Source organism: Emydura macquarii, unplaced genomic scaffold (genome assembly GCF_026122565.2).
Source record: "Emydura macquarii macquarii isolate MOO-44397 ecotype Brisbane River unplaced genomic scaffold, CSIRO-AGI_Emac_v2 contig_320, whole genome shotgun sequence".
In the NCBI taxonomy this organism is placed as follows: Eukaryota; Metazoa; Chordata; order Testudines; family Chelidae; genus Emydura; species Emydura macquarii.
Window position 1 is genome coordinate 12,776,057 of NW_027130457.1, and position 14,573 is coordinate 12,790,629.

A 14,573-nucleotide genomic window follows, 5' to 3' on the forward strand; every position below is an offset into this window, starting at 1 on the left:
ACATTAGAAATGTAGGAAAATGTAAGTAAAGGTACATTTTAAAACCCAGAGAGATATGGAAATATATAAATGATGTAATGTCCCACCCACTGCCCTGCTCAAGAACCATCAGAGATACTGAGTAAAAAATATCCATGCATAACTCTTAGGTCCATATCCTCAATGGACTTAGTAAAAACCCTGATTCAACAGATGGTCAGAGACAATACTTGCTCTTAACTACTCTGCAATTATGAGGTCTCTCTGTCTTCTCAATGTCCAGAGACAGGCCATAGTTAAAGCTGTACTTGGCTAATTACTAATTACTAATAAACTACAGCATAACAAAGGGTATCTTTCACCACTATTCACAAAAGGTATGTATGCTGTTAGTTTTAAAGATGTCACTACACAAAGCTGAGAGACATGAAACCAGTTACAAAAGCAATGCTCTGTTTCACATTCTCAGTCCTCCACCTGCAATAGGTAATAAATACAGTGTCTTCTCCAGAATTAATATGATTATGGCTGCATACTTCTCATACTTCTCAAAAATCTCTCAGAACTAAAAATAAACTTCAGAATTTACATGATAAAGTTTTTTAGCCTGACATAAATGCAGATTGAATAGTCAGCAGCACACTAGTAGTGGAATTAAAGCTGTTCAGATGAACTTTTGCATTTCCAGAACTGTTTGGTTTTTGTTTTCATAACTTACAATTCTTTGATGTTTTTCCCCATTAAATGAATTACAAGTGTTAACAATTTTAACTGTAGTTTAATTAACAAATCCCATCTGATATTTCTAGGCCTCATTATTGTTGAAATAAATCATGGCAAGAGCATTAAGAACTTTCAAATCACAAAAAAAAGATATTTTTACATTTTCACATCTCCAAACTGACTTAGTCAATTTATTACAAATTTGGTAATACAAATATTTTCAAACCCCACATTTTGTATCCCAATTTGTAGCCTCAAATTACCCCAGTCTTCCCAATGGATACCAAATTGATAAATCAAATTTTAATTTCAAATCACATTCATGACAAATCCCTCCTTTACTGCTCCACAATTATTACACATAAAAATTAGTTAATAATACAAGAATAAAAGTAGTATTGTAAGAGATTGGGGCCTGTCTCAGAGCACCCTCTTCCAGCTAGACCCTTGCTTGCTCTTGCTGAGCCAGCATCCTCCCTGGGCGAATTCTGCCTGGAATGGTCTCACCAAGCCCAGGGAAGGTAGTTTCCTAGCAGGGTCAGAAAGTTGTGGTTTCTTTTCTTTTAGTTCAAGTCTCCCCAACAAACAAGATCAAAACTTCCCAGTCTCCCTTCTCTCCATTTCTGTTTCAGAGAACAGTTCCTCCCAGCAGTAGCTCCAGCCTCTGGGCAGGTATTGCAGCTCTTCTTCTCCATTTCCTGCTCTTCCTTTTATGAGGATCCACCAGTTAAGCTGCAGGTCTTTTACCAGGTGCAGCAGGCAGGGCTAGTCAGCCAACTATCCACTGGCTTCTGATCTCAGTCAAATGGTATCCCTTATACCAGTGGCTCTCAACGTTTCCAAACTACTGCACCCCTTTCAGAAGTCTGATTTGTCTTCAGTACCCCAAGTTTCATCTCATTTAAAAACTATTTGCTTACAAAATCAGACATAAAAACCACAAAATTGTCACAGCATACTATTACTGAAAAATTGCTTACTTTCTCATTTTTACCATATATTATAAAATAAATTAATTGGAATATAAATATTGCACTTATGTTTCAGTGTACAATATATAGAGCAATATAAACAAGTCATTGTCTGTATGAAATTTTAGTTTGTACTGACTTCGCTAGTGCTTTTTATGTAGCCAGTCATAAAACTAGGCAAATACCTTGATGAGTCGAGATCTATCCCATGGAAGACCATACCTCTGCTTGAGAACCATTGCTTTATACCCTCACATGTATGAAAAGGCTTATTTACCATTTTAAAATTACTTAAAAAAATAGACACTACATTATATGTTTATATATATGTATATTATACATTATACAATATGTTGTAAGTTACTTTCTGATAGTGATACACATGTACAGGAAAAGATGCCACAAGAAATTCTGTATTACCTAACAATCCATAACGTAGATGTGCAAAATGATCAGCTGGCAGGGTCTTGTTTTTAATTTCCTTAACAAACTTGCGAGCTGTGTCTGGAGGGTCTCCAGTACCAGTAGTGGAAATAACAATAACTATAGGATCCTTTTCTGTCGCCAGATTATACTACAAAAAGAGTGAAAGAAAGCAAATTAAAAAGTATCACCCAATGCACATTTGTAGTCAGGTCAAAGAGTTGATTCCAACAATGTTGTCCTTTACATTTGGATGATCTCTCACTTTCACTTTTCTACCTACCCCACACTTTTATGCCCTCTATTCTCTTTTTTCCTTATCTACATAAGACCACAATGAGCCTTTTAAATAATGACAAATTATTTGTATTACCTGTTTTTGCTTATAACATCTCACTTATTAATCTATTCTAACATGTGGAATAGTTTGTATAGAAGAAGAAAAGAAAAAAGACTACTGGATCACATTAACTCATGTCAGAAGTTTGAACTGTATGGTCATCTCTTAACTTTATGATGTATGTATAATTAACCTAAAGAATGCCACTGGTGTTACACAATAGATCAGTGTTCATGTCTTTTTGTACAAAATTAAAACAGCACTGTCTTGCAAGTATGGTAAAAAAAAACCTGCATTAGTAACATTACAAAAATCATATGAAATAGGATGAGAGGGGCAAAGTGTGAAAGCAATACAAAGATATCCACACTAATCCTGTTAAAATAATGGCATCTGCACATGGAGGCTCAAATTTTCAACAAGATCTTAATCTCACACCCTATTATTTGTATGGACAATCAATTAAGGGCAAAATTCTGAGCCCATCATTACTTGCACATCCCAACTTAGATATAAGTGTTTTGAAAATGTGGCCCTTTACAGTATCTGCCGCCTATCATTTGAAAAGTGGTTGCAGCTGCCCTAGGAGCTTAATGCCAAAGGTATATCAACCATCAGTTTTATTAATCAGACATCTACACCCTCTAAAGTATCCCTGCAGGATAAGTTTAGAATCACATGAATAGCTAGCAGTTCACATGACACAGGCAGTTTTAATTTAAACATGTTCCAAGTGCTTTTATTTAAACAAAATGCCTAAATTTAAATATTACGGTTATGACACAAATTATAAATACAGGTTATGAAACAGATGCCACAGGACATAGCTCAGACTACTAGTTCCTAATTTAAGTATCTATGGCACATGTACATGCGATGTCATCATAAAGGCAGTGTTATGACTTAATTCAGAATTTAAGATTTTGTGGGACTTTTTTCATACGCTAATAATGTAAATTGCTAGGTCTTCCTACCTCTTTCTGAAGCCACATAAAAACACCACCTGCACAGACCCAGTCCCATTACATAATTCTAAAAAGGTCTGAGCTATGAATAACAGGCAAGCAAACGAGGTTTATCAGGACACTTTTTTTGCAACTTTTCAAATGACTTGTTTTAGCTGTTTCCAGTATAAATGATAAAATTAAAAATTGAAATGAATTTCTGTTCATATGCTGTTAACACAACCCCTTAGACAAAGCCAGCTATAATGTTTACAAGAGAACTATTAATCTTCCTTTTCTTTGTAGATACTAAAATCAAGATATTGATGCTTTAAAGGTGTCTTCCATCAATCCACAGGAAAGGCTAGCCTTTGGCATGTGCTGAAGACTAAGTCACACACAACTCTGCAGAACAGCAACCCCTTAGGATGCACTCTGAGTATGACAGGACTGGCAAACTACACCAGAAGAGTCAAGACCCTTCCATACACTGCTGAAGTCTCATATACGTCCATTAGTGGCATAAATCCCTTCCCTATAGTGCTTTGGAACTATCACTGTAGGGGGCCCATTAGAATCACTAAGGATATGTCTACTCTGCATAAAAGCACTGCAGCAGCAAGTCTCAGAGCCTAGGTCTACAGACTTGGGCTCATGCTGCAGCACTACAAATAGCCTTGTAGATGTTTCAGCTCAGGCTGGAATTCAGGCTTGGAACCCCAAACCTCACTCCCCACCCAGGGCTTCAGAAACTGAGCTCCAGCCTGAGCTGGAATGTCTATGCAGCTATTTTATTGCCATATTGTGATCCTCACAAGCCTGAACATGTAGACCTGGCCACTCAGACTTGCTACCACAGGGCTGTTTTTTCCCCAATGTAGATAGATACACTCTAAAAGCATCAGATTTGTTGCTAGGCCATATGCCATCATCCATTTGAAGTCACTCCTGAGTGCCAAATTCTGGGTCAGGACCTCCTCCCTCTGCATTTCCAGATTTTAGCTTCTCTGCTACCCTCTAAGTGCAAAGTCAGAAGGTAAAAAAGAGAAGAGGTGTCTCTGGGCCTTCTCCCTCCTTGCCTTAATGGGTGAGCATTTGCATGCACAGATGCATGAATGTGCTTATAGAAGACATTGAAAAACTGTATGCCCCTTTCCCTATTGGCAAAATGAGTCTAACTAAGCCAGCTGTTAATACCAGACCTGACACGCACAACCTCCCAACACGTGCAGCTTGTGGAAATCTGCCTCAGGCCTCCCATGTCTGACTTCTCACAAGGCACCACAAATCCTAGGCCTAGCCCTTGCCATGGTATGTATTTCCTTAATTTGTCCTAGTCAAATAGAAAGTCTCTCCATTCAGGTACAGCTGCTCCCTAGACAAGGAGTGAGGGAACCTGCATTTAAAGCCACAGAAGTTTTCTTCTTCTCTTACCAAAACAAATAATGAACTTTATTAAAATAATTCTCACATCCATACAATGTTTCATCTCATCACTAAATCACAGCTCGGTGCCAGCTTGCCAAGTCTGACAAAACAGACTTGTTCCAGCAACAGGCAACCTCCAGCCAAACAGAGCTGGAGATACCTCCACACCAGTCTCCCAAAGCTATCCTACTAATCTGCAGAGAGTGTTTAAGGAAGAGACAATTGCTCTGCAGTAGATTGTAGGTTCCCTCACCTATAGGGCTTGCATTATGTTCTTTGTGTTAGAATTGTTACAATGTATCAAATACACAAGATGTGCTACTGTAAGTAATATTACATAAGTGCTCTTTCACAAGTAGAAGCTCCACTGCCAAACAAGTACTACTTCCCATAAAGGTGAACTGAAAACAGGGAAATAGTTTGCTTTTGTGCTCTCTGTTGCTCCTTTATGATTACATGAAAATACCACCCATCCCTGATCCCCAGAAGAGGTTCTATTTTCTGCTTATTTCCTATTCCCTAAGAATATCAGGAATGTAAAGTTTTATCTTTTCTGTTCTTGTTGGAAGACCCACATATGGGATTTTGTCCTTTCACAATCCTTAATAGACGGAGGAGGGGAAGAGAATGGAAAGGGGTTCTGTGTCCTTAAAAACACTTGAACTAGAACTCCCTTTATTAGACAGGTGTTACAGACAAATAAAACAAAACCCCCAAAGAATTATAATCATTCTGAATAGAAACCACAACCCCTCCCTATCAGGTCTTTACTTCCTTGGTATCGCTGATATCATGAGTCACATCTCTAGCAAGAGTAAATCCACTTATGTCAACAAAGCTAGACTAAATGATTTCAGTGAAACTCCACAAACCACAGGAATAAACCTGCATTGATCTGATTGCCATCCTGGGATCTATGCATATATAGAACCCAGCCTGATGGAGCCTCTGGGCATTGTTGTAATGCAAACAATAAATAAGACCAAAAAATTGTGGTGCTCTTTTTTTTTTTTTTATGGTATGGCCTCCCATCCACTTAGTACTGAATTAATATCAGGAACTCATTTCAGCATGTACAAGTATCATTTCAACAGGCCACTTTAATGCTACTGTAGGTAGACACACAAAGAGCAACATTCATATACTCATTCGCTATTCTAAACAAAACATTAACCATAAAAAGGATACATTTGCTACAAGGCTGGTGGAAGCCTCAGTTACTACTGATTCGAACCACTGATATGGATGTTATGAAAATTTAAATGTAGATGATATACTCTCTTCTCTATGCATGCACATAGCTTCCATTATTGTTAATGGCTACTACACGAGAACAGAGAAAAATACATTTCTTAAAAGTCCACTTTCCAAAACAGCATGGAATATCTCACCTTGTCAGACTCATTTATACAGTGAATGTCAGCTTCAAATCCATGTGCATCTGCCTGCTCACTTATTTCCTCAGCTATGGCTTTTGCCTGTCCCTTCTGTGTTGCATAAAGCAGCAAAAACCTCCTTTTTATTTCACAGCACATTTTTAACTACACTGCAGAAAAGAACAGGAAAGGCAGATTTACTTCATACAAAGATATTAAAACCTGGATCAGTTATAGGAAAAAAAAGATACCTGGTTTCTACATTAAATTTGAAATTAAATTTGTTAGTCTTTAAAGTGCTACAGGACTCTTGTTGTTTTTGCTGTATACAGACTAACATGACTATCCCTCTGGTACATTAAATATGCAGACCAAGGTCCCTATTCTAGAGGGAGGGCCACACAGGGTGACTCCTATGCCTGAACAAAGGTCCTTGCAGGATTGCGCAAGGACCAGTTGGTGACAGGAACACACCATATTCATGTGTATTTTCATTGACTTTACTTGGAAACAAGGCAGCAGAGCAATGACTCTCACAAAAAGAAATGCTGCTTCTTGTCACACGACCCCTTATTTCCCACATAAAATTGGTGTGTATTTTTACATACTTTTGGAGTTTGTATAAGAGAAATGGACAGACACTTGGTGAATCAACAGTAACAGCCTAAACATACAAAGAAGTGCATTTGTTACTTTAAAAAAAAATTAAGTTTTCCCAACACAAGTAACTTCGGCTCTAGCCACTGTAAGCCAAATCCTAAAGCCCTTATACACAGGTCAAAGATTTACTGGTCAGCAGGAATAATGACTTCAACATTTGGCTCTGTACTTTATTATTAGGTTTTGAATAATGGAGTAAGAATAAGTATTTCTAACAGCAGCAAAAAACATACGTATGTCTTTTTCTTTAGAATGCAAATACATGTTAAAGTGATCCCTAATATGAAATATGATTCCTTCCCCAAACATACAACAGGTTTTGGGTTTTTGGCAACCCGTGGCATACACTTACATTTTTGGTTTAATAAAAAAAAATTACTTTATACAAACAACTCTCTCATTTAAGCTTTTCTTTTATGTTCATGTCAACATTCTAAAACACCCGTAGGCAAACAGAGGAGAAAGATTACTGGAACTGGTAAAAATGACAACTGGATTGTATCTCCTATATATACTGTAAATGAATCCTTTGTACAGTTATCTTCTGTGTTACTATTTTGCTGCTACTGTGAAATTCCAGTAAAAACTCTTGTGATTACAGATACTCTGCTAACTGAACACGTATTTAAGTAAATTTTAGCTTTGACAGTTTTTCGTATAGTCCCATCTGATTTCTCACCATCATTACACCTTCCCCCTGCCCTCTCACATGATCAATTACAGCAGACTTTCAATTTATTATTCCTATGCTTTGGTACATTAAAGCCTGTGACAATATAACAACGGCATTTTCCTCTCTTCATCCAGGGAAGCCAATATCTCTACAAGCACAGTCTGAGTACAAAGGAAAAGCACTGCATGTCTGGTACTCTACTGATAAGCCAGGATTTTGCTCTCCCCAGTTTTATTGCAGGTAACCATGTGAGAGGAATCCCTTAGTGCTTTAAAGTAGTCCTATAAATTAGAGTGGCTGAACCAAGAGATAACTGCTAATGGTACAGTGCCTGTGCCATATATCACCTCCCATGAATGATGGGGGAAAAGTAACTACTGAGAAGAAATAAATCTTTCATTGCATTTTGGTGTATTAAAATACTCCTCAATATTTTACATAAAGTTGAATATTAATAATTATGAAGACTTCAAACAAATCTGTCTGAATTTGCAACTCTGGGGAAATAAGCTTTACACACATAAAGGTACAATTTACCTTTTTCTTTTTCAACAGGAATTACAAAGGGTTTATCATGTATGTTAAAGATTTGATTTTTTTAAAAATTGTAAGAACTCACAGGGGATTGTATTGTGATACCTCCACATAAATACTTTATATGGATTCAGATTGTAAATCCAAATCCTGTACGTTAATCCTGATTGGTTTCCCCTCCCGCTGAGGCTAAGTGTGTGTTCCTTCTGCACTTTTACTTTCCACATCCTCAAGTCAACTTCTTTGCCTGATGCCACAATGGAACCACATTTACGCTGAAGTATAGATAGTCTTTTACATTACCCTTCAGTTCCTGTAGATGAGGTAAGTGACTGACAGACTTTCTGAACCAGGAATCATTCTGAATGGAAAACACATCAATACTTAAGCTTTAGGAAAGTAGAAAGTGTGCATGTATTCTAGGACTTCATAATATAACAGTGTAACATGGACCATCATCAGCATTTCTCTCCATAGCTCCACAAACACAGAGATCATGTGAGAGACAACATTTTCACTCATCAGAGAATCTCTGATCTCAAATGTAAAAACCAGATCTGGTGAGAAGCCCACCTCCCCCAGTATCAGGATTTCTACCAGAATGCTTTCTCTGGCCCTGCTCATAGGATCCATCTTTCTTCTCTATCTATTTATTACTAGTAAGTGGCTAAATATGAAGCTTCACTACCTCTAGCTATGAAAAGGGAAGAAGAACTTTCTCTCTCCCCCCTCAAAGTCTGACTACTGTGGGAACAGAGCTTTATTCTACTCCTCCTCCAGCCTATGATTTTTGGGCCATTATCCTCTTCCTTCTCCATGAATAGTTTCAGTGTCTGTGCTGCTGCTGCTCACAACTTTACCAAGCAACACCGGAGAAAAACTGACATATCAGTTTTTCTTCTCAGTCTCTCCCCTAGGCTGGTCAAATCCTACTATGACTCTTACAAAGCAGTACACCCAAGTCTACTATTTCAATCCTCCAAATCTGACCTTGGTTCCCTTGGTGACAAATTGAAGTTCAATTAACAATTCCATTAACAGGTCAAGGTCCCTGTGTTAGTCTAGTAAAACTACAGGGTACCTTGACAACTAAAGGTACATAGTTGCAGTGGTGCAGCTGTGTCCGTGGGGTGCGCTGTTGCAGCACATCTGGTGAAGATGCTGTATGCTGACGGGAGAGAATTCTCCCATCAGCATAGAAAAAAACATCTCCACGAGCAGTATAAGTTATGTCTTCTCCCACCGACACACCACTGTGCACATGAACACTTATGACAGTGAAACTTATGTCACTCAGGGGGGTGGAATATTCACACAGCTGAGCAACATAAATTTGTCTGAAAGAAGTGGTAGTGCAGACATATAAATGATTGAAGTAAGGCTCTTTGAATACTGCCAATTTCTTTTTATTTAAAAAACTACAAATGGAGCTTATATTATGTGTCCGGAACTAGAAGAACTCTTAGTCAGAAATATCTCATGACCTGCCACACCAAGAAGCCAACTGACGCCTAAGGCTAGGGTACCATGTATAAGAATTTTATATGATTCACATAAAACAACAGTGATTCACACATAGGTGAATATCCTGTACAGTGCAGGATATGTACCTGAACTGACACACTATTTTCTGTGCTCTTCTTCCTTTCCTGTACTGTACATACCCAAAAAATGACCGGTCAGTATCACTTCGGTTATAGGTACCAATTGAAAGATAAAAAAATTGAATACTACTGAAGTGTCATATTTTCCACAGGATCCTTCTATTTTGACAGCAATGCCTTTTAATCTGATCACATTCACACCTGTTGACACCTATATGCACCAAAAACAACAAATTGTTCTAAACGGTGAAAACAGGATTTATTTGCCCTCCTGGCTGCCTGTGACCCAAAGAGCCCCTCAATGCCCACTCTCAGAGGGCCCACTCTACTGTAACTCATATCTGGACTAACATTCACTACCCCCAACAACACGCTGACAGACCTCTTTGGACCCATCTTTGCCAAGCCAATGAGAGGCAGGTGCCTAACCATAAAAGCATTAATGAAAGGAGGATGTCATGATTAGGAAGCTCATTCATAGGATTCGATCTAGAAATAAACTGAGAGCAGACGTAATCCTGAAGTTTTAAAATTTCTCATGTCCTGAATGGGTCTTCATGTCCAGAAGGATAAATGCTACAGATAATGTTGAGTGCCCAGAACATTTTTTTTGAAGACCTAAAAGTAGCCGCTGTGAAGTGCTTAAGGATCAAAAGAAGAAATAGATAAGAGCCAAGTGTTATTATTACAGACTGAGTGGCTAAAATGCACTGTTTACCGCATAATCGTCATCACAGCTAGAAATGAACTGAGGGAACCATTTTCCAAGGGGGATTTGGACACACTATGAATAGGTTAGCTTGTGCCTTAAGTTATAGGATAGATCTTTGCTGTTACTCAGTTTTTCAAGAGCCAGATGTAGGAAAAAGACCTAAAATGACATTTTTTTGAAAAACCCTCTCAGTTCTGAGACCCTTTGGGTGGCCTCAGTCAATTCCCTAGATCAGAGGTTCTCAAACTGGGGTGCAGGCCTCTCTAGGGGGGCATGGAATGTATTGGGGGGGGCAGGATGAGATGTTTTAGGGGGGAAAAACACCTTATTGTGCACATTTTATTCACAGCATAACTAGCAAAGCTAGCTCCTCAGGACATATCAGGTCCTCAGATGCTGCCATGTATTCGATTCTAGATGGCGCTATAAATTTTGATTGATTTATTTTAAGCTTATACAAAGTCGTTGCCTTTTATACATTAATCCCTTTGCTAGGACACGGTGTGCACATTTAATTTTAGGCATCGACCACAGTCACAGTTTTGCTTTTGCTCTTATTACAGTGGATGTTGGCTCTGTTTGAATCAACACCTTACTGTTTTATATGTAATGAGAGTTGCATGTTGATTTTTTGTAACTGGTATATATATATATGTACTTGAGTGGGAGGGGGGGGAAGAGAGAGGAGGGAAATAAACTGCTAGAGACACGGGGGGGGGACAATCAAGGATGTTTGCGAACCACTGCCCTAGAGAACAGCTGCTCCTTATCACCGGCGCCCCGGGCGCTACCCGGCACCAGCCACCTCTGCTGGCCAGTCTCCGGACAGACTAAAGCCAAGGGACGCTGGCAAGAGGCGGGATTCAGTGTCTGTAACCGGAGCCGGTTTCCCATTATCTCGCTCTGCCAGCCGGGCCCCAGGCAAAGCAGCGACGGGCGCGCGGGGGGGCCCGGCCCGGCCCAGACCAGCCCGCGAGCCGAGCCGAGCCGAGCCGAGCCGAGCACGCGGCCGCCCGGTAACGGTCGCCCAGCTCGAATGCGCCCCGCCCGGCCCCACTCAGGTCCCCTCTGGGAAAATAAATGGCCGGGCCCGGCCCCTCACCAGCTGCGCGGCCGCCGAGTCTCTGGGAGCCTGCCTCGCTGAGGAAGTCTCGGGAGCCAACTAGCGCGTTGCTCGGAGTTGAGACAGACGCGGCCCCGGCCGAGACGCGAACATGCGGGGCGGGGCGGGGCGGGGCGGAGCGAGGCGGGCACTGCGGGTTGGTCTCCGCTTGTCCCGAGGAGGGCGGGGGCGGGGAGGTCTCACGGAGGGCGCCGCACTTGCAGGGCTGCCAGGCGCGCGCTGTGTGCGTCACCCAGAGCCAGGGGCAGCCGCAGCCGCAGCCGCAGCCAGTCTCCGGAGCGGGGCAGTAAGGACGGCAGGCTCGTAGGGAGAAGGCCAAAGGGAGGCTGCCCCAGTCACACCCAGGCGGGCGGCGGTTCCTCTGCCTCTCTGACCGCTCGGGAATGGGGCCATCTCCGGGCAAACCTGGGACGCTGGCAACGGACGTTATGCTAAAGCCTGGCACTGCTGAAAACTTTCACGGGCTCTTTACAGTGCGATCCCCTGGTTAAGACCATATTTCAGAAGGAGTCATTCCTCCCCGTTCCCTCCCAGGAGTGGGATCCAGCCGCCCAGGCTTCTCCCCTGGTTCCCAGCTGGGAGCGGCGTCCCTTCTCACCCCAGCTGGTAGTGGGATCCAGCCACTCAGGTCTCCAAGGGAGAGGGGGCAGCTGGGCTTTAGTTGCCTGATTTTCGTCTCAGTTTCACGGTTCAAGAGGGCTTAAGTGCCAATGTAAATAATTCAGGCCAGGTCCACACTTGCCTGGAAGTTGGGTGGTAGTTGACAGGAGTTACGCAAGGTACGCAGAGTATCTTGTTTAACTTCTGTTGACTTCATAACTCCTCTTCTACACACCACCTTCACTGCGCTGTGCTGACAGCATATGTATTCCTGTCAGTGCAGCACTACGCCACTTGGGGTGGTTTTATTGTGTCGACTTCCAGATGGATTGAGCAGATCTTCACTTCACTGACTGCTCAATCGATCTGCATAGATCAATCTGAAGACATACCCTCAGGGTCTATACAGACACTAAGTCGTCCTAACTACACAGATATAAGCCTCTTGTGAAGGTGGAGTTATTATATCGATATAGTAGGGCACTTACATCCACAGGACAAGCTGTAGTGTAGACACTGACATAATTAAATTGACATACTCATGTAATGAAGACCAGGCCTAAGTGTCTTAACAAATTACTACTATCCTGTGAACACTGCCAGACATAGCACTTGCTGCTGGGAGTAGTTCTGGTAATCCTGACTGATTAACTGTTGCCCTCCTCTTTTTATAGTTATTTACCCTGGTACAAAATGAATGTAAAATGCTGCCAAATCAGAAGGGGAGCATTTTACACCCACATTGCACAAGTGTAAACAAATATAGGACATGTATAGTGGTGGATCAGGGTTTTTGTGTCTTTCATTACGTTATCATGCACCGCTAGAGTGTTGTTCTTAGTGCAGAGAAGTGTACCTTTAAACATAGCTGTAGCATGCCCTTTATGGTAAAGGTATATATAAACAGCCATGGGACTGAGAGGGTCACATTCTTTGTTGCTGTAAATGAGTACATCTTTGTTGAGGCCTCCTAGCTCTTCCCCCCCCCCCCCCCCCCATTATAAACAATTGGCCTGTCTTTCAAAGGTGTTAAAACTAATGTTATAATACAGGAGGAGAGGGGACTGATTCAAAGTCCTACTTGACATATATTTGTATTATTTGTTTGTTTATAGTAACACCTGCTATAGGCTAGGTGCTTTCCAGACAGAAAAAAAAAGGCATGGTCCCTTTTCCAAGGAACTCATAATCCAAGGATAGATTGACAAGCAGACATTTGGGGAAATGTGAATAACATACTGTTCTTTCTTTTTAATTAATGTGCATGCCAAATAGATTCCTGATTAACTTTGCAGCGGGGCAATAAAAGTAGTTTTCTGGAACTTCTTTTTGATTGTTTGCCAGTTGTGTTAACCCAAAGCAGAGTCAGTGTAGCTATACAACTTAATTTGATTGAATATGGACAGTAAATACATAATCTATGTGCAGGTCAAAAATATACTTGTCAAGAACAGGACTTCTGCATCGTTTAAGAATTATTCTGTTAAATGAGCACTATGAACTTGAAATCAAGTCACCTTTAAGAAGTGTTAAAGGTAATTTCAGGTACAGCTCTACTCTTACTCCTGGGTTTCTGTGCCTATTCTTAGGGCTTGTAATGGAGACTCCATCATCCTGCAGATGTTTTCACACATGCTCCACTTTTAACCATGTGAGCTGTCTCATTGAAATCAATGTAATAACTTAATATGAAATAAATGTAAAGTAGATATCTTAAGTGTCTGCAGGAACGAGATTACTTTTTTTTTTTAATCTGTTGCTGTATGTGCAGATATTTCACCTACAGTATTAACTAAGGCCATAATCCTACAAATGCATGGAGTAGGCATGTGCTTGAGCCATTCTAACTATAAGATTGTGCTCTACCTGACTATACACACGTTCTGCAGTCAAATGTGCAAACAAGCTGGAAAAAAAACCCAAATTATTTTGGGATGATATTTGGGTGGGGATGGAGATCTTTGGGAAACTGCCCTCTAAAGGAGTGAGGAAGAAACCTATTAGGGCAGGTTGTTGAATAATTGTTCTTTGTGAGATTTCTTCCACCTGTAAAGCACAAAGGATTCTTTCTCCAAGAATCAGGCAGCACAGACAATACTGGAGAGGTTTATTCACGATAATGGGAAGTCTGATGAATCAGCTTCAACTTCATGGTGTTACAGTGGTCAATTATATACCCTTTCTTATCGATTACAGTACGTTTTAAATTCTTTATTCACTTACAAATACAGACATTGTCCCATCTGGAGAGAACAACAGTGATAATGGTCGTTACATACATGCAGAGACACTTTTAATCACTTTACTTACACCAAGGATGCTAGGGTTACACTCGGTGGGGGGTAGGGTGGAGGAAGAAGTGAGGGGGATCCTTACAGATAGGTGGCAGACAGACAGAAATTCTAAAATCAAATGTGCTGTTCTTATTGGAGTTAGAATCACTAAAAGGACATCTGGCTACCTGTGTCATCGGATGTTTACAT

General features: G+C 40.7%; 1 protein-coding gene across 4 annotated transcripts in view; it reads right to left on the reverse strand.

Moving 5' to 3' along the window:
• MTRR (5-methyltetrahydrofolate-homocysteine methyltransferase reductase) overlaps nt 1–11,562 on the reverse strand; it is a 76,867-nt gene extending 65,305 nt beyond the window's left edge. For 3 of the 4 annotated variants that reach the window (XR_010916498.1, XM_067529555.1, XM_067529533.1), the window contains exons 1-3: nt 11,470–11,562; nt 6,200–6,354; nt 2,094–2,247 (exon numbers count right to left, since the gene is read on the reverse strand). Coding sequence is in view for 3 of the 4 variants with exons in the window: in XM_067529555.1 (XP_067385656.1) it covers nt 2,094–2,247; nt 6,200–6,343 (298 nt within the window). In the remaining variant the exon portion in view is untranslated. Of the gene's footprint in view, nt 1–2,093; nt 2,248–6,199; nt 6,565–11,469 lie in introns of those variants that run through there. The other variant, XM_067529543.1, reaches the window with a different exon arrangement.
• Nucleotides 11,563–14,573: the final 3,011 nt, after the last annotated feature.